At 37.3% G+C, this 19,860-nt stretch overlaps 1 protein-coding gene across 4 annotated transcripts in view; it reads left to right on the forward strand.

Annotated features, from left to right (window-relative positions):
* Positions 1-19,860, forward strand: part of mtbp (MDM2 binding protein) — an 82,702-nt gene that overhangs the window by 880 nt on the left and 61,962 nt on the right. For all 4 annotated transcript variants that reach the window (XR_001760972.2, XR_001760973.2, XM_025061354.1 and 1 more), the window contains exons 4-17: positions 182-309; positions 415-473; positions 2,396-2,540; positions 2,902-3,016; positions 7,873-7,989; positions 11,999-12,093; positions 12,651-12,717; positions 12,912-13,029; positions 13,406-13,585; positions 15,446-15,565; positions 17,519-17,671; positions 19,056-19,149; positions 19,256-19,411; positions 19,686-19,781. Coding sequence is in view for 2 of the 4 variants with exons in the window: in XM_025061354.1 (XP_024917122.1) it covers positions 182-309; positions 415-473; positions 2,396-2,540; positions 2,902-3,016; positions 7,873-7,989; positions 11,999-12,093; positions 12,651-12,717; positions 12,912-13,029; positions 13,406-13,585; positions 15,446-15,565; positions 17,519-17,671; positions 19,056-19,149; positions 19,256-19,411; positions 19,686-19,781 (1,643 nt within the window). In the remaining 2 variants the exon portion in view is untranslated. The remainder of the gene's footprint in view (positions 1-181; positions 310-414; positions 474-2,395; positions 2,541-2,901; positions 3,017-7,872; positions 7,990-11,998; positions 12,094-12,650; positions 12,718-12,911; positions 13,030-13,405; positions 13,586-15,445; positions 15,566-17,518; positions 17,672-19,055; positions 19,150-19,255; positions 19,412-19,685; positions 19,782-19,860) is intronic.

Genomic DNA, 19,860 nt, shown 5'->3' on the forward strand with positions numbered 1-19,860 from the left:
TATTAAAACAAAAAAAAAATCATCATATCAGTGTGGATCTGTTTCCTTTTTAATGTCATGGTTTTACAGTAGTGCAAAGTGTGTAAATTGTGATGTTAATATGAAAAATGTATTATGATATAACATAAACATGTGTTACATAAGCTAATACAGCCTTCAATGCATAAATATTGGTTTGCAGTTTTGCAGCGTGGACTGGGAAGAGCTTGGGACTGGTGATCAAAGAAGTGACAGTGGGGAGGAGAAACTTTCAGCCCTGGACTCATGTCTCAGTTGTCTGAGTAACCAGGAGGGTTCTGGTCAGGCAGAGTGAGTGATGAATTGCTGTATACATGTTTTTGTTTGCTGTGAAGTTGTTACATTTTGGCCATTTTGACTTCCATTCTTTACCTGATTATTGACTTTGTTCAACAGGCTGTTCGAGGAGGCTGCAGAAGGATTGCACCTGCTGTCAGACAAACTACCACCACCAGGTACAGTTTGTTGATTCATTATAACTGTAACATCTTTATTTGTGTTTGTTTATTTTTTATGCACAGTTGTTCAAAAGCTTAAGATGAAATCAGAGTCAACTAACAATAGTTATTTTCTATTAGCTCAAAGAGTGCAATACATTTTAAAGAAATTCAGCTCAGTCAGCATGCTTTAATTGTGCTTACAGGAGACTGAACAAAGGAAAGCTATTTCCTTCCTGTTGTGCACAAGAAGCTATGTTAATGCTCACTGTGTTTTACATACACTAGGAGATTTCAAATGCAAGACATTAACTGCACTCCAGTGGGCTTACCCCCAAATCCACCTCCCCTCCCCCACATACAAGGACATTCTCACACAGATGCAGAGTATCTCAAAGTATTATTTGAATGTATTTAGTTACTGCTCTAAAGTGTTCTTGCGCCCCCCAAAGGACGTTTGCCGCACATTTTGAAATCCACACTTTTTCAACTGACAACTGTCAGAAAATAAGAGAGTGTAACAGAGGCTCCAGTCACAATTGTCAGTCAATGTTTTGTTTTGTCACCGCTGGTTTTCAAGTTATGATCACCTGTGGCGTTAAAGCCTGTTCATACAAACATACATTTAAAAAATCGCTTGTTATTGATTTTGTTGTTTGTCGTCTGTGCAGCCGACACATGTACTGTAGCTGGGGAAAAAGAGAAGACGTGTGGTTTTCATTATTTCACTATCAACAAACAGGAAAATCCACCCTGGTTATTACACACACAGCAGGGTTGTCAGTCTTATTCACAAATCTTCTTTGATCACAAGCCCAGCCATCTGACCAGCACATCATTGATGGTCACAGATTCAGGATTTTTAATAATGTATTATTGTCGGGATAAATGTGTGTTCAGTTTTAGCTATGAAATGTCTTGGTTGGTCTGACATACACAGTTTGAATTGGCTTTTTACACAAAAACCCATGACTTCACCCTGTCACACACACACAAATACTTTAAAGAGATGCACAAGCAAGAAAGAAACTTCAAACAGACCGATGCAAATTGAAAGTCTTGAAAAAGATGCAAACATGGCTCACAAACACAGATTTTGCACTGACAGGTGCATGCACACACACCGACACACACTCACACTGACACAGTGATTACTTGTTATATTGAATAACAATATTACATATGATATGTACTATGTGTAAACTCTTTTCTGAATGCAGCTGTAGCTCTCCCAAAGCTGCACAGCGCTGATAAAGTCATGACGAAATGTTGTTTAACGCAAATGTTTGATCTGTCAGAAGAAAAAAACACTCTTCCTCCAGCTTCGGGTTTGTTGTGAAAGATTGAAACGACGTTTTTCTACATCATAAAATCTAAAAAATATAAAATTTGTGCCCATAAAATCAGTAAACAATGTCTGTAGTAAACTGACATTGACATCCACAGGCAATGTGGATTGCCTGTAGCGATTCACATTTGTAGATGTATTTTTCAAGAACTTGCATGTCTATGTCTATGTTTATTTTCATGTTTTTACACATGCACTCAAGGGTTTTACAGAGTAAAAATATGCAAGTTCTTGGCTGGTATTGATTTTTTTTTTTTCATATTCTATCCTCGCATACCTAATATCTAGAGTAGAGAGCCTTGAACCATTTTACTGTAGCTGAACTCCCTCACTTAGCAACCAAGATACAGTCTGTGGTCTAAAAATCCGATTTTGGAAAATTTAGGTGCAGTATCTTTCTGTTACATTGAACTTTAGTTTAGTATATTCATAATAAATTACCCCAGAGACCACCACCCCGCTCCCCCAACATATTTCTTTCTCAAGTCTACATATTGTATGTATCTTGTACTAAAGTGCTTACTTTGTAGCTTTTTAAAGACCCTTTTCTGTATACATTAATGTTGAGTAATGTTTTTTACACGTGTATCAGGCAAGGCCCTGTTGGATGTGCTGGTGTTGGCTTCAGCAGAACAACCTCCTCCTGTCAAAGAGCTCCTGCCTCTGCTGGGAGCCCTGAAACACATGTCATGTTGGCACACTGCTAAGATCAGCCTCATCACACAGCACACAGCCGCGTAAGTGGACGGACAAAACACATACTTTTCTTCTTAATCCTCTTTAGTTGTGTCAATCTGGGTGTAAAACCAACCTGCCTTGCAGAACTTATCCAAATAATAACTCACTAAGAGAGCAAACCACACGCTGCTCTATTGTCTATGCCACTTTTAGTTCAGTGAACGTATGGCAAATTCGGAGATATTTATATACCTTTTCACCACTAGAGGGAGCTAGATGAGTGAATATGTACACACATTATCTTACATAATTAATAAAATAATGATTACATCAACTGTGTTAACTTCACAGAAGTTACAACTGAATGTTTTAGTGACTATAATGTTTCTGTGACTTAAATTGATTATTTGACCTTTTCAGGTGGCAGAAAATGGCCTCTTACCTCAATGCTGCTGTGGTGATGACCTCTGACCTGGTCGACTGCGTTGACCATAATGAACTGTGGCGAGGCAGCCTGGTGATCAGAGAGAAGAAGGTAATGAAAGTCTGCGTACACATGTCTTTGACATTATTTTACTCCTAAACAGGAGGGAAAAATATATCAGAAACTTTTAAAACTTGACAATAAAACTTATGCCAAAGTTGTAATGTAAAAGTTGACAAAGGAAGAGAAAAACTTTGTGAATTAGTCAAGTCGGATCATTTTTATTTAGAAACAGCATTATGAAAATATAAATGAAAAGGTCAAATAAGATATTATTGTTGACACACATACACAGTACTGTAGGAGGCTGAGGTGGATATTGCTGGGCACCTGGGTAAATGACAACATGTGTAGTGACTGGTATTAGAGCAACGATAAGTGGATGGATGTTGGAACTACTGGAATTCTAATTTGTGTATTTGGGAAAAAAGTTTCAATCTGTTGAGTCAAAGTTAGTGAAACGGGGAGTGGTTGTTTTTCAGGTCGATGCATTTTTGTATACTGTGTATACTGAGGGTCACTAATACTCTGTAATCATAGTAACCATGGCAACAGACATACCTTATGTTGCAGCAAAGTTAGTGCAGCACTAACTTACTCATGTCTTTTCGTGTTAGGATGTTAAAGACAGGATGCCTGTTCAGTTCACCTTCAGCTATGTAAACAACACAGCAACAACATTAATTATTCCTGCCACTGCTTCAGAATTACAGCAGACTCGATCAATATTCCAGAGTCTCTCAATCCGCTAGGTGGCGCTTGGTTTATTAATAAAACACGCCTGAGATTATCAGCGGGTGTAAGTTAAAAACCTGATAATGTTTAACAGCTGGACTCTTCAGCCATCTCCAAGTCCTAGTGGAAAAACTGGTATTAATTCTAACAAAAGAGATTAGATCCACATTCTCGTTTTCACTGTGGCCCTGACCATGGCCTGTCGTCATGTCAGCCTGCCAAGTGTATCTTTATGCAAATCTGTGTCTGTTCTGTTTTTAGAAGGAGAAGGAGGAAGTGAACTTCTCTGTTTGTGACCCAGACAGCTCTGAATATGTCAGCGTACCCTTGGCATTGTTTTGCATGTCTCCAGTTAACTCTTCTAAGCACGTCTCACCTCCTCACTTCTTATGGAAATGAGTAAATAACTATCTTTTTGAAGTGTTTTTTTTTTTTTGCGAACCCTAAATGCAAAAATTTTTGTCAGCTCAGCTGTAATAGATGGTTGTTTTGTGCACGTGTCTGAACACAACAAGTGCATTGGTGTGCTGCTCACATCTCTGCAAAGAAGACATTTTTAATTATTTGAAAAAGTGAAACAAAGGAAATTAATATTTTCATGTCAGAGAACTGACTAATAATAACTCAGTGGAGGAAAAAATTAAATGTTTTCACTTCACTCTGTGTTTTAAGGGAGGGAAAGGATATGAGTGATGTCATAATGTGTGGAGGAGGACACATTTGCATTCATGCTGCTAAAGAGTGTGGTTCACATCCCAGTTTACCTACAAATGTGGACTAAGTGATTGAATGTCAAGTTTTTGGATGCATTCCAGAATGTAGAATTATGTTGTTTTTGTTGTTTTTGTTTTATTTTTTTAAAACAGAGCTTAGGGGCGATGGGTATTTTGGAACATTTCCATGGCATTTTTATCAGATGATCTTATGTCGGTGTACATCCAGGTTTCTTCATATTAAATCCAAGACTTTTGAAGTCCATTTTAATACTGCCTAGAATAACATTAAGTAACCACCTGCTCTGTGACTGGGAGTTCAGGTTGGCTTTTCAGCCTTAGAAAGAATATGATTCACATTGTTTTGCTTATAATAACCTGCTGCTTTCAAGGCAAATGAATTACAATTCAAATATATTCCTCTGTGTTCCATAGGGGGGTTGCAGTTATTTTTTATTTTATTTTCTTTGTTCACTGAGAACAAAAAAAATAAAATAAGGGAATTGTTTTAAATATTTTTCAGCAATAGCTGTTAACACGAAGGGGTTGAAAATATTCCTGTATTTTAAAAGAGTTTAGGAATCACTGACAGTTTGGTCAAAACTTTTTCCAAAAATACAAGAAACACATTGACCTTTGGAGTGCAATGTTTGAAGTCATCTTTGTTCTTCCTGAATCCTGCGACACAGTTACAACAAAAGCCATATTCTACACAATAACCACACACATTTGTATCATAATGAGTTTTCACTGTTAGCTAAAGTAGGAGTATTGGGATATAGTCGGGAAAAAAAGGTATTTTTACACAAAATGTCTGCAGTCGTCCTAATTCTGGTTTAAACTCTTAAGAGCCTGTTCCAAGGGCCTCGTGTATCACAATCTATATCACTGTATAAGTCCCTCCGTCCCTACAATATACTTTGGGATAAATGTTAATTTATTTTTTAAGTTTTTTTTGCAGTCACTGCAGGGCTTTCTTTGTTGCTATGGGAACCCAGAGGCTTTATTCTTGGTCAGTGTCCGTTCATGGGAAATTACTCTGCCTTGCTGGCATTGCCCTGACAGAATATACTGACTCCTGAAACCTGGCTTTCCCAGGAGTTGACTACAATTAATTAAAGGTCCAGGCTGAGAAGGACAAATGCTGGAGACGGTCTCTGGTCACTGTCTGGGTTTTAAGGTTAAAGTTTATACTTTCTTCTGTGGGTTTTCTATAGATTGTAAAAATAATTGCTGGTAGTGTCTCTTCTCTTGGTATGGTCATGTTTTAGGGTGTTTTTGGTGATTAACTAAAATGTTTCCTGAGGAATGTAATTGCCCCGACCACAACCCTGTTTATCATGGAAGATAACCAGGAGTCTTCATGGATTCTCTCGTGGCAAAGAAAAACAAAACTCCTGCAGCCAGGTTCTGAAATTATACTAGAGAATGTGTTGTGTCAGCAGATAAGTATCCATTATCTTGCAAAATTGTGGAGTTTCAGGGGGGTCTAACAGTCATAAATGAGGGTCCAGAATTTTTTTGCCAGGTATTTTTCCCAATAGAGCTGCCTAATGGTCCTAAATCGAACAGACTGATGTGAGTTCGCAGAGTTTTCCTGCAACACTGGAGATTACATCCACTCACACTTCTTTTTCATTACAGTAGAACTCTGCTTCTCTGGTCTTTTTCTGTCTCTGAAGAGAATTGGCCAATTTAGTTCCATTCTTCTACAATCTGGTCCTGTGGGGATAATCTGTTTACTGTGAAGTTCCCTTTCATGCCTCACACCGTTGATGTCTTTTTTGAGTTTTCAAGTGGATTTTTTTAATCTTTGAAGACATTTATGAGCTTTTTTTTTCTTCTTTTTTTTAAATGACTGCAGTTTAAAACTCTGCCTGGGGTGATGGAGGAACAAGCCAAAAGTGATTCTAATGAACCTTTTTGACAGTTTATAGAGATTATAGAGAGATATTGGCTTGCTCTAATGAAGATTTGGCAGCTACATTTTTTCTTTATGTCGATTGTTAATCATGACCAGTTTTATTCTAACCCTCATGCCTCATACTTTGGACTTTTTATGTAGTTTGAATTGAAACATGGGGTTGTGCTTGTTGTATTTGAAGGTAGCATACCTATTTGATTGTGTGTTTGATATTATTTGTTTAAAATTACACAGGATCGTACATAGGCTATATGAGTAAAATAAAACTGCAACGTGAGGCAAGACAGTGACTTCAATCGCACAGGACGGTGCCATTATTCTCTTGTCCAAGAAGTTTGACAGCTTGGAAGAAGAACAGGACGAAGACATTGATAAGGCTTGGGGTGGGAGAGTGATTAAGGACAAATATTAAATGAACTTATTATTGTCAAAAACACACCAAAAAAAAAAACTTCTTTTTTTTAAATGACTGCAGTTTAAAACTCTGCCTGGGGTGATGGAGGAACAAGCCAAAAGTGATTCTAATGAACCTTTTTGACAGTTTATAGAGATTATAGAGAGATATTGGCTTGCTCTAATGAAGATTTGGCAGCTACATTTTTTCTTTATGTCGATTGTTAATCATGACCAGTTTTATTCTAACCCTCATGCCTCATACTTTGGACTTTTTATGTAGTTTGAATTGAAACATGGGGTTGTGCTTGTTGTATTTGAAGGTAGCATACCTATTTGATTGTGTGTTTGATATTATTTGTTTAAAATTACACAGGATCGTACATAGGCTATATGAGTAAAATAAAACTGCAACGTGAGGCAAGACAGTGACTTCAATCGCACAGGACGGTGCCATTATTCTCTTGTCCAAGAAGTTTGACAGCTTGGAAGAAGAACAGGACGAAGACATTGATAAGGCTTGGGGTGGGAGAGTGATTAAGGACAAATATTAAATGAACTTATTATTGTCAAAAACACACCAAAAAAAAAACCCCAACAAATTCAAAATCGAAAGACCACTGCATGGAAAATTATTATATTAGTGTTTGTACAAAGGTTCCAACTTCCTTCCAATGAGGCTCTAAACATAGATTGTTTTAGGGTCAATGTGTGCGTTGCTGTAGTGACCTTTGATGAGTTCAGATTTTGTTAAGTACCAGGGTCCATTAGTAATGGCTTCACAGTAGTGAAGTGGAAAACAAAAGACAATCTTACAGGAATAAAAGCTTGTTTGAGAGCAATCATCGTCACTTAAAGGCTGTTTAACACATGTACAAGAGCGGCTATTACTGAAGTCAGTGTTCACGTGTGTCATGTGGTTATAACAAAAAAGGTAGGAGTTTTGTATGAATAATTCATGGAAGAACAAAAATTATTATTGTATGAATAATTCATGGAAGAACAAACATGACTGTGTGGTGTAATTACAGCTTCTGATGTCCTGTGTTGTGGTACTGGTAACTAATGACACTAACCTGAGTAAGTAATAGAGTTTTTTCTTTAATGTTTGTGTTTTCCTCTATTCTTTTGGTTCGCTGCAGTTTTTATCTGAACTGCGTTTTGATGGGTTTTCTCTGCGTTCCCCGGTGCGTCACACCCCAGGCTCCGGTCTCCTACCACCTGCCTTCACCTCGACAGACCACAAACTACAGTCTGAAGTGAGTCTTTTTCTCACATTTTTATTTACTCTCCGTAAATGTTCCTGTTGTTGGTTGGTTGAATTCCTACACATTTAGGCATGTTGTTAACTTGTGGGAATATATCAAATTAAAGTAAAATGTTATCAGGGGTGTGATTGTCTGTATAACTGTTGTTTACATCGATATCACTCTTTGTTGCACTACAATCATTTAGCTTCACAAGGGGCTTAAGTCTGCCCTGGTCTGGAGCGGAGATGTTTTTGTTTTGACACTCGTTGCCAGGTTTTCCTTCTACCCACGTCATTTATGGTCCAGTTGGAAGATGCTTGTGTTGCCTAAATGTCTAGTGTGTAACATTTTTGTAGGGCTTATTTGTAGAAAATTCAAATAAGCATTCCCTAAATGCATCATAGTTGACAGTCTTAAAATATTTAGTTAATTTCAACCTTAATCTAAGCCTTTATTATCTGGATCATAGTTACATACACACACACAGGTCTTAGGTTGCAGCGTATGCAGCGTTTCCCACCATTTTTGAGCCATGCCACACACTTGACATTAAAATCCCATGACACATCACCAAAATATCACAAAAGTATGTGTAATAAATTGTAATGATCTTGTTTGAATTTATTTAGATGTGTAAAACAATAGCCTGTTTACTTTTGAACACAGACATTAAAAAAACACACACAAAGATCTTAATATCTTATTTTTTATTTTTTATATCCATCTGCTGCCACCTTGTGGAAGAGTATTTAATTGTTTTACCTTTAAGACAAAAACATTTACAGTAAATACATAATAGGTTTCAGACCAATTTGGGGAAATTGGACAATTTCCCATGGTAAATTAGACGATCTCTCACGGCACACTAAAGGGCTGCGGTACAGTGCTTGGGAGTCATTGCTCTAGGTAATGTGTGATGTGTTTGATTTGTTGCTGTATCTTCAGCTCCTCTTTTGTTTAATGACGGTGTGATTAAGCAATGCTGGGATGGTTAGTTGACCACTCTGTGATTAAACGACTGCTAAATTACTTGGCAACTGAATCTGATTCAATGCAGTAGAGCATCTGGTTAACGTGGAAATTTGTCTTAAATTTTCTGCATTTTAAGGGATCAAATGATTTGACTCCCAAATAAATAAATAATTTTTAAGTCTTATTCATTTTTTAGTCTTTCTTTAAAGCCCGGTTGAATGTTTCTTCGACTTGCAGTAAAAACCATCTGTAGGATCCACAATGAGCTGATTTTAATCACTGTATTTGTCCCTGATGTGGTTCAGCTGCTAGTTTTTCCATCACTGCGTGTCGTTCCAGTGTCAAAACACCTCAGGCAGAATACATTTATGTCAAACGGTTACACATATGTGTCAAAAGTCCAAGAGTTAATCCATTGTGTATTTTTTTCCTTTTGCCTTTTTTGACAGACTGTCAGCATTAAGTGTTGTGTTGAGCTTGCATTTTCACATGTTTTTGATAAATGCTAAAACAATAAGTCTAATGACCATTCATCATACTACACACATCAGAGAGGGTTTGATTGACAGAAGGAGTTGATAATGACTACATTTTCATTCATAGTGAAACTGTCCCTTTAACCCCAGTTCAAGCCGTATCTGCCTCAGAGGGAACGGTCTTAAAGAACCAAACACATTCTGTCTCCTAATGATTCCTGGAGGCAAAAAATGAGTTTGAAAGGGTCACTTCCTGGTTGAACCCGAGTCACAGTGAGGAACCTGTAACAGAAGCACTGTCATGGTGATGTATTGAATATTTTTATCTGCCAAATTAGTGTTGACCTCAGTTCTTCTGTTGACCTTATAACCATCAAACAGAATTGGAAAACAGTGCGTATATTCCATTATATGTTATATTTAATATGTTATATGTTATATTTAATTATATAACTATGCATTGGTCTTACATTTTTTTTCTTACTTTATTGTTCAGTCCTTATCTTCATTTGGTGTCAACATTTAAACGCATTGCACTTCTTTCTCTCTCTCTTTTTTTATTCTTCACACAGCAATTTAGTTCAGGTTCATTTGTGAAATTTGAATGTGCTAGCTTCTTGTTATCATGTTTATCTTTAATGGATGTTAAAGTATACTGGCAGTTACTGAGTTAAATAGGAATTTGAAATGCTCTCTGTTCCATGATCCATCAACACACACACACACACAAAAATAAATAAGTTAATGTTTTCCTTAAATGTAAAATCAATAAATATTAAACTCTTCGATGTCAGCTAATTGGACAAACCTTTCCTTTAAATTCATGGTGACTTTGATATTGGACACCCATTAAATTACGTGCAATCTTTAAAAGAATAAAAAGAGCGTGCAATATTTCAATTAAAAGTTCAGTGGTAAGAACAGTTTTTAGTGATAGTGTTTCCAGGACCTTCTGTCTCTTTAAGTATCCTGGTTAGTTGCATGTTTCCCTGAAGTATTAACAATAAATTACATCTGTGGAACAAACAACAACAAACTCATTTGAATTTGTCCCTGGTGTTGACAGTGAATCAACTGCCAGTTTTCTTTGTCCAAATCACCTGAGGCAGAATACCAAATAACAGTGTCATACGTCCAAAGGTTGGGATCATTATGTGTGTTTTTTTCACTCTGATGAAGACCGAGCAGACCCTATTCTATCTGTTCTGTTGAGCCTGCATTCTCATACATTTGCATTATTTATTATTATTAGATTTTTTTTAGTGAGAAAATGCGTTTCCTGTGGTCTATACTGGCAATGGCTACAGTGATTCATTAACAAATCACTGACTGTCTGACTAATGGTTTTGAGTGTTATTGTCTGAAATAGACGTTGTGAATGTGTATTAATTCACAGTAACTACAAATATATGGTTTGTGGGAAGGACTTAATTGTGTTTTACACAATTATCAACTTTTGTACAAAAATCATAATCCTGTCACTGGCTGACTATTAAAACGATGGTTAGTTGTAATCCTAGTTTTGACGTTTCTTGTCCAATTATGATCTTTTCATACTGTGTCTCTCTATCATAAAGAGGGATAAATGCTGACTGACACATTTTTGCTAATTTATGACACTTTTGTTCTACCATCAGAACCGCTTAAAACACTACAGTTGACATGTTGACAAGATGGGATTAGTGTGAAAAGCAGATGTGCACCACATGAAGCAAACATTAATTTTGTCATTGTATTTTTTTGCATGTGCAACTGCACAGAAAATTAAGTCGGTGGCGAAAAAAATTATGTGGACTTTTAAAATGATCATGAATCAATCAAAATATAAATATAAAATTTGTGCAATTATGGCTGTGCCAAGTCCTGGTGTATTATTGAATAATTATTTATTTTTCTTAATTTGTAACAGTTAAACTTAAAGTAACCATCATGTCTGTAAGTCTTCAAACATGTTCATTTGCACGTTGCAACAGTTACTCCTTCAACTCCACTGTGTTTTCAAACCTCTAATTTACCATAAATATGAGGAATACATTTATGGGGAAAATAGGTTGTAACCCTGTCAGGAAAACACACTGCACAATGTTCTATTGCATTTACAGTAATTGCATTTGTTCGCCCATACACAGCATATTCTAATTTTCATTTTCACCATCTCAGAGGATCTTTTAAAATGGTTCTAAGTAATGAGGTCAATTAAGTGCTAATGATCTGTTTGGCCTCTGCATCAGTCAGACTTTACCATGTTGAACATGAAACATACTAGGGACCTAACCAATCATCACTGACCCTAATAATATGGGAATTTGATTGGAAAAAGGGGTCGGCAACAAATTATAATTTATAATTTTCTAGGCCCATAATAGTCTTTCCTACTGACAAATTAGTTTTATATTATGATGTCCTTTTACCAGAATAAGGGTGTTAGAAAACAATGACGGACCTCACAATTTCTAACTTAACCTTTCTTTACTTTAATGAGGAGTAATCCTGTTGTCTTTTTTGTTTGTTTCTGGATTTTGTTCTATTTAAGACCCTAATGGAATCTTCTCTTTGTCCTTTTTCTGCAGGTCTTTCATTACTATGCTCCAGTGTTGGACCTGGTTCAGCTGGTTAATCTCTCACAGCTGCCCAGCTACCTGATGTCAAACACTTATTTTGAGCTGTATCCTTTTCTGGATTTCTTCTGTTTAACATCATACTGTATTTACATTTGTGCATTTAGCAGATGGTTTTATCCAGCGACTTACAAAAGAAGGATTAACAATCAAGCTACAGAGAGGAACATATATCAGGCATTGGCAGGAATCTGGCGATACGATATATGTACATGGTACAGGGGCAACGATACGATATATTGCAATATACTGCAATGCTATAGGCAAGATCATATATTAAGTTTTTTTTAAACTGTCAACACATAAACACACAATGCTGCAAAATCAACCTCAGTTTCAATCATTGAAGGGAGTAGGGGGAACGCAGTAAATAAAACGTGAGTAATGGACAAAGTAAGCATGCAGACACTGTTGAAGGGGTTTGTCTTAGAAAGAACCAAATGTCAAAGTTCCAAATTTGGATTTATCTGTTCTGTTAGGGACATTCAAACTGCATCGACAGCACTACCTGCAGGTGAAGAATAGATAACAGGATGAGATGCTTGGAATGATGGTTTCTCTATTTCAACATCAACGTAATTATTTGTTTAACACGGACAAACAGAGGACTGTCTTCAAAGACAATGAAGAATAAACTACTGCTGGAACAACTGAGGTCACTGCATGGACAGGTATCTGGACGTTACAACATCCTGCTGTTAAGGCAGACTAAAGTCTAACATACAGTTTGTTTTTTACCCATACACTACTATAAATGACAGAGATGCACTGACAGGACAGAGCATCTGGTTTATCTGTTTAAATGCTATGAAAACCCTGTGTCAGATTCAATTAAATGTTTTTACCTTTGTGTTTCTATGTTTAGATTGGAGCATTGTTCAGTTTGTCCTGTGTAATTACTCCCGTCGTCCAGCCTGCTGCCAGCCAGCTTAGCTCCCAACGCTGGAGAGAGTCTATATCCAGGAGGCTCAAGTCCATACCTGGTAAGAGTGGTTGTGGCTAAATTGAATATATAGTCCCTGTGTTGTCCCTTTTCTCATTAAGGTAATGGCACTTTTGCAACAACCAAGCAGAATCACGTTGTATTAGGTAGAGAAATAAATTACTAAATCACACTCCACTGATTTGCAGTTGATGATAAAAACCTGCCTGGGGTCAATAGACTTGAATGTCGAAATAAATCGATTAGAAAAAACCTTTAGTAAGAGGAAAATTAAAACAGGAAGAGAGAAGGGGAAATGGGTTGTCGCAAACTAAAATTCGTAAAGGTGACACCAGGTTTTATATCAGTTATTATGTGAAGCAAAAAGGTTTGCTATTAACAGTGACTTGTGAAGGTAACTGTGTCTCACCTTCTAGTTCCTGATGTGGAGGTTAAAGGTGAAAGTGCTCACCTCCTCCTGCTGGTCCAGGGAGCAGATGATCCCGGGAACGGCTCCTGCAAGGTCAGAATGCTGCACTCGGATAGTCAGATTAACGGAGCTGCTGCCATGGCAACCATCTCTGCGTTGCTCAGAGAGAAGTGTCCTTCGTCATCAGGTATAGTTTGTAGTCTTGTATTGTGGGTCAATGTCACTTCAAGTGTTTTGTCGACTTTCCCCCATCTGTTTGCGTAAGTAAGGAAAGGAACACTGAAAAAAAAGACAGTAAATGCCACAGAATTGGCTACAAAACTTCAGTTACAGATAAGAAGACAGCGTCACTTGTTTATACTTAAAAAATGGTTACAAAAATTATCAGAGTATGTTTGGTGAGAACTGTTGGCTACGGCCTTTAGAAATATTCCTTTGTGTTCATTTATGAGTTGGTACAAATGGAAGAGCCACACTTTACAGTAAATTATTATTCTGAGCAAACTTTGAAATGTTTTGCTTGTTTCCAGAAGGGCTGCGTGTGCAGTTCAGGTTTGATGAATTCAGTGAGCTGTTTGTCACAACCGCCTCAGGGTTTTGCTTCCTATTACGTATACAGCACCAGCATGCACGCACCCGCTCGTCCATCTCATACCACCTTTGTGACTTACAATTAGGAAGAAAAGAGTGTCTGTTTCACTGCACAGTGCAATAATATAATGTTACTAATTCGCGAGGCTGTGAAGTACAACAAATGAAGAACTCTTCTGCTGGAGCACATGATGGAATTATGCCCTGTCGAAAAAAGCAGTCTTTTAAAAAATTGCTTGTCCTCTGCAGCTAAACTATCCCTAAAGTTTCCTGGTATCTGTCTTATGTTCTTTGGTTGGAAAATCCAGCGCTGTAGATGCAAAATTCTATCTGGTTGATGCTGTTGTAAAACCATACACAGTAGTGTCTTCTCAAATGAACAAACTGAATTTGAGAAAAATAAATCTAATAAATCTTTAGTATAAATTACTTTGCGCCCAATGAGCTGCAATACACATCTGCCAGTATATCAGCGTTGTCTTCAACTAAACAGGCCAAATTTTTAGTCAATGATGACGTCATTCAGACTAGAAAATTATATTTCATCAAATATACTTTTTGTGAGATTTGTGTTTGGTGGTGTGCTGTGGGTTTTTTTCTGATGATATATATGTGCGTGGTGCTCATATGCTAGTATGAGCTAGTATGACTGCTCTAACAGTCATACTATGAGTAGTTGCCATAGCATATTCTGTTAAATTTCACACACTGTTTGTCCTTAGCCATATAATAAATGTAAGACCTTTCAACATGCTCTTGTCCTGAAGCTGCTGCTCAGCTTGATTGAAGCAGATTCTCCTCAGGCCTCATTGACAGAGTTTGAGTGGCTGTCATTGTCCACTATAGATGGTTCAGTTCCTAAACTCTTCCTCTTTACCTCTTGAGTTTATCGCTTTTATGTCACCGCTGTTCATGTGTTTTTCTTCATTTTCCTTCACTCTCTGTGTTCCCACAAAACTTTAAACAGTGGGAATGAATCAGACATTGCTTGTTTTTCCCACCCTGTAGTACATCAAAATCAAATAATAATAATAATAAAAACAATTTAAAAACAACTTAAGGGCAAAATTAAATTGCATTTGATATCTAGTTACAGCCAAATGTAAGGGTTTTCACTGGCTGAATGTGGTCCCCAGGCTGGGTGTTGGGGACCCCTGCTCTCCATGAACATGAATAAATGTGACCTTTTGGGGCGTTTATTCTTAAGTTAAGGTCAACCTGCTAAGATACTAAATTATTTAAACATTAACTCTATAATTAATATTCCACCTTCCAAACCATTTTAACCTATTTTTAATGAGACCTTTCAGCAGATTGGGAGAATCAGTGGAGCCTCCTTATCTTTTGGCCTGAACCCCAATAACGAAACACTTCAATGTTCAGCTGTGATGTGACCAAACACATCGTCGAGAAGTGCCAATAACCTCATCAGCCCTTCTTTCACTTCTTTCTCTAGGATCAGAAGAAAATGTTGGTGACATCCTGCGTCTTCTGCCCTGTCTCCAAGGAGACGGCCTGCTGAAGAGGGAGAGAAAGGTTACCCAGGTTCAGACGCTGGTGCTGGAGGAATACCACAGTGAGTTTGATATTTAAAGAATTTTACTAAAATAGGAAACAAGTCTGAACGTGTCTTTATTTTTCTGCCCTGTGAGCCTGAAAGTTATGGAGCAAATTTCACGTTCTAGATTTACCATTCAAGTTATTTCCTGGCAAAGGAAGGCTGACGAGTTAAACAACAAACAAAACCAAAAGGTCTTTGGAGTCTCGAGTTTACAATACACTAAATGACATAAATGAGCTTTGTCTACAGTATGTACCTCATATCTCTGGTAGGTTATTGTGTCTATTTAAAAGAGAAAGTTAACCTTATCAACGCTGCTCATGAAGGTTAATATGTTTTCATACATCAAATAATTTTACGGAAAGACTGGTGGTGTTGGCTGTTAAACCTCAGTTGTCAGTTAGGTGCTTAGTAGATAAATAATTGCAATTAATCACTCTTTTCTTTCAAACAAAACTCAATGTTCTTCTGCGCTGACTTAATTTATTGCATCCTGGGGCTCTTTTACTTCTACTACTCTACTCCTTCTAGCCTGCAGGTGCTAAGTATAACCTGCACCCCATCATTAGATTCAGTGGATGTTTTATGCATCATATAATCTACCTTTACTATAAGCCACACACCCACTATGCTGTTTTTTAATTTTATATACAGTATATTAACAGTATATAGTGACAAGCAGCACAGCGGTAGGAAGTAATAATCTGAGGAACTTCAATAAACAAATGCTCCTTTATTAGAAAATATATGACTTGATAATAATGATATGCAGATGCTCATTGCCTGCTCTTTTCACTCACTGTTAGTAAAATTGGAATGTGGGCTATGGCTTTATTTCTGTGGATTACAGTGACTGAACGCCATAAAGGTGGTAAAGTTCCAGGCTGAACACAGACTAAAATACGTCTCATATTGTCATATGACAGAGGTTAAATGTTGCATCAATCAGCCATTAAAAAGAACATGAAATGACTGATGTCCTGGTAGATGTTGTACCAGACCAGCTGTAGAGAGAAGGAAAAGAAGACCAGCTACTTCAGGTGGAATTATTTTACAGATTTATTCCTTTAGCACAAAGGCAAACAGACAGACCATCCCATAACGACTCTAAGTCCTCATCCAGGACTTAAAGTCGATACATGCTGTCTGCAGCATTCATCATCCAACAGCACTTCAGAAGACGTCGTTTTTGTGTATTTTTAGCTGCCTCGCTAAAGAGCAGCAGCTGCTGCTGCACAATGCTTCCTCCCTCTTCACTAAACTTTTTTAATCAACTCTAAAGACACTATACACAGTTGATTCATTGTTTCTGTCATCCTAAACTACCGTACAGTGTATGCACAATAACAACAGACTGTTGTTATTCCACTACCCACAACAGACTTCAACATCAGACAAAAGGAGTGCAGAAATTCTCTAGTTTCCTATGAACTCGTTACCATAAATTGTCTTTATACCACTGTGCATTATGTCCTTGGAGCAAAAGGACAGAAAACCTGTCCTCACCTGAATTGTTGTCAGTGTGAACTCACACCTCTCTACAGCTACAGAAACCTGAAATATCACCATTTCAGGCTCATTAAATGTTCCGAGGACAGAGACGGCTCCAGTGAATTGGTGTGAATTTTCTCAAACTCCCAGGCAATTGAAGTTTAAAGTTTCTGACATGACACCGGGAGCAATAGCATAGGTATTAAACCAGGAGAAATACAATTGGGATTACCTTCATGCATTTATTATTATTTCAGTTTTGCTTTAAGTTGATATCAAATAAATGTTAATCAAGTAAGAGATCATAACATAACCAGCCTTTATTTTTATGGACATTATTCATAAGATTAAACATTTCACCCAGTATGACTTTTATATTACATTGAAAATAATGAAAATAATAAACTAAATCAGTGAGTCATCGGCTAAATTCATTATGTTACCAAACTCAACCCTATTCCCTCTGTGTTTCTCTAGAACAGAGAGAAGCTTCGTCCACTTCGACCTCAGTCAGCGATGTAAAGGTCATTCTAAATCTGGCCAGAGAGCAGTATCTGAAGTTGCTGGACTCCACTCTGCCCCCTGCTGCTACCTGTTTGACAGATGAGCAGAAAACAGTCATGAAAACAGGTACAGAGCGGTTTTAACAAATGTTTATATATTATTTTCTGAGTGACCTATTAAAAAAAAACACTGCTTCACACCGCACAAACTGCTCTGCATTTCCATTTTTGTTTCTCAAAATGACAATTAATTTTCAAATGTTTTTGTAATTGTAAATTTTATGCAAATTGTATTGCTTTGTTGTTTACTCATTCAGTGAAACACATATCCTCACTTCCTGTTGAATTTCTTGGAAGTCGTACATTAGTATTCTCTACATGCACAGTCTCTGGATGACATTTTAAGGAAACGATGCCATCTAATCATATGCAGATAAACTGTTGGCAGTAGCACCAGTCTGAAGCCTCCAGCTACATGGGCAGAGCATTGACAGGACTCATTTTAGAAAGGAGTTTAGCCATGGGTCTAATAGACCCGAGCTTTTCATGTTGGAAATGTTTTGACATTATTTTCCATTAATTTGGGTGGGGACTTCTCAGCAAAACAATGGGCATTAAAATGTGTATTTGATTAACTCTCATAGTGCCAAGATTGGGAGTTTGTTCCAGATTGTCTGTGAGTGAAAGTTCATTAATTTAAAATAGGCAATCAAAGTGACATTTGTCTTCAGAGCAGTCTCCATTAGCTCTTTTGTGTTACTTTCTACATCCAACAGTTGCTGTATTTTATCTGGTCAAAAGCCAGAGGTACAGTTAGTGTATACATGTACAAATAGTAACTGTACTTATTTTCTTCAGTGACTGGTGCCCACCCCCAGGTCTACTGATGTCATTTACAGCAATAAATAGCTCCTGCAATCCATAAGCAATCTCATATATTTGAGAGTCTGTATGGCCTGTGGGTGTGAATGACTGTGTGGGCTGACAGACTGCCGCGCACAGCCTCACTTTTTCTTTATGCATTATTATGTACTTATGAGCCTGGGTCATTATGTAGGTAAAACACACTAGGGGCGGGGGCTGCTGCTGCACACAGCTTTATCTACAGCTTTTAGCTTTTGTTTCCCTCTGGATAAAGTTCCATCCTGCTGTGACACAAAAGTGGACATGACATATTCCTCTGACCTGAGTTCATCCCCGTAGTACATACGAAGCCTGCTGTTTCCATTTTTGGGAATAAGTGGGATTTAATTTAGTTTCATTTTTGTGATTGTTGCTCATATAAATGTTAGAAATTTTTACATATAACATATTTCCCTCTCTTGCTTTGTAATCATCAAATTTTATATTCGTTTAGTCTAAATATAGAGTAATTTCCATTTAAAAAATGTGATGTTAAAAATGATTTGCTCTACATAGAAGCACTGGTCAAATACCTTGAATGTAAAGTAAAAGTATTTAATTATCCAACATCTGCACCTCTTATGAATATTTTTTTCTTGCTAATGCAGTTCTTCAGTCTGACGTCATCCAGCCATCTGACTGTCCTGAGAGGAGCGTCCTTCACAACATAGAGAACCTGCAGAGGAGACGGCAGAAGAGCAGGTCAGTGAGACCTTTTTTTTCTGCAAAGTGTTTCATGCCTTAAATAATGAGTAATCCTCAAACATCTCGTTGATTATTACCATGATTATTACTCTTACTGTTTCAGATTTGGACTGTTAGGTCCAGGCTCCAGTGACAACCTGCTTGGTCCTAAAGACGCTCAGAAAACTGCAGCTCTGCTCGATGCCAAAGAGTTTCTGAAACACTTCACATCTGATGGTTTACCTACTGCAGAGCTACAACCACTGCCCATCAACAGAGGGTAGAGTCATGAAAATTAAATTGATAAAGATTCACTAAAAGAAGAAGAGCAATAGACAACAACCCAAAACAAACCAAATGAACTAACGTCCACGTTGCTCTCCTAATGTTTGAATGACACATGTTTAATGAGGTTGTAATGAGAATTTAATCATACTCATTAAGCTCCCAGAATAAAATGGAAGTGTCTGTTTGTTTTGATAAAAAATAATAATTGTAAAACAAGAAGCAAATATTATTCTTTTCTTTGTCTTACACCCCGTGTTTCTTTTCAGGAATAATGTCTTTCGGTTGTCATCAGACATTTCTCCAGGGAGGCTGAGCCAGATGCCCTTCAGCAAGGCCTCAGTGTTACATTACCATGGAATCCAGTAAGAATCTTTCCAGCTTTTAGTCATTAAATAGTGCTTTAAAGTACGACTACGGAACATTTATCAGGGTCAGTGAAAA

Source organism: Cynoglossus semilaevis, chromosome 13 (genome assembly GCF_000523025.1).
Source record: "Cynoglossus semilaevis isolate Cse_v1.0 chromosome 13, Cse_v1.0, whole genome shotgun sequence".
Taxonomy (NCBI): domain Eukaryota; kingdom Metazoa; phylum Chordata; class Actinopteri; order Pleuronectiformes; family Cynoglossidae; genus Cynoglossus; species Cynoglossus semilaevis.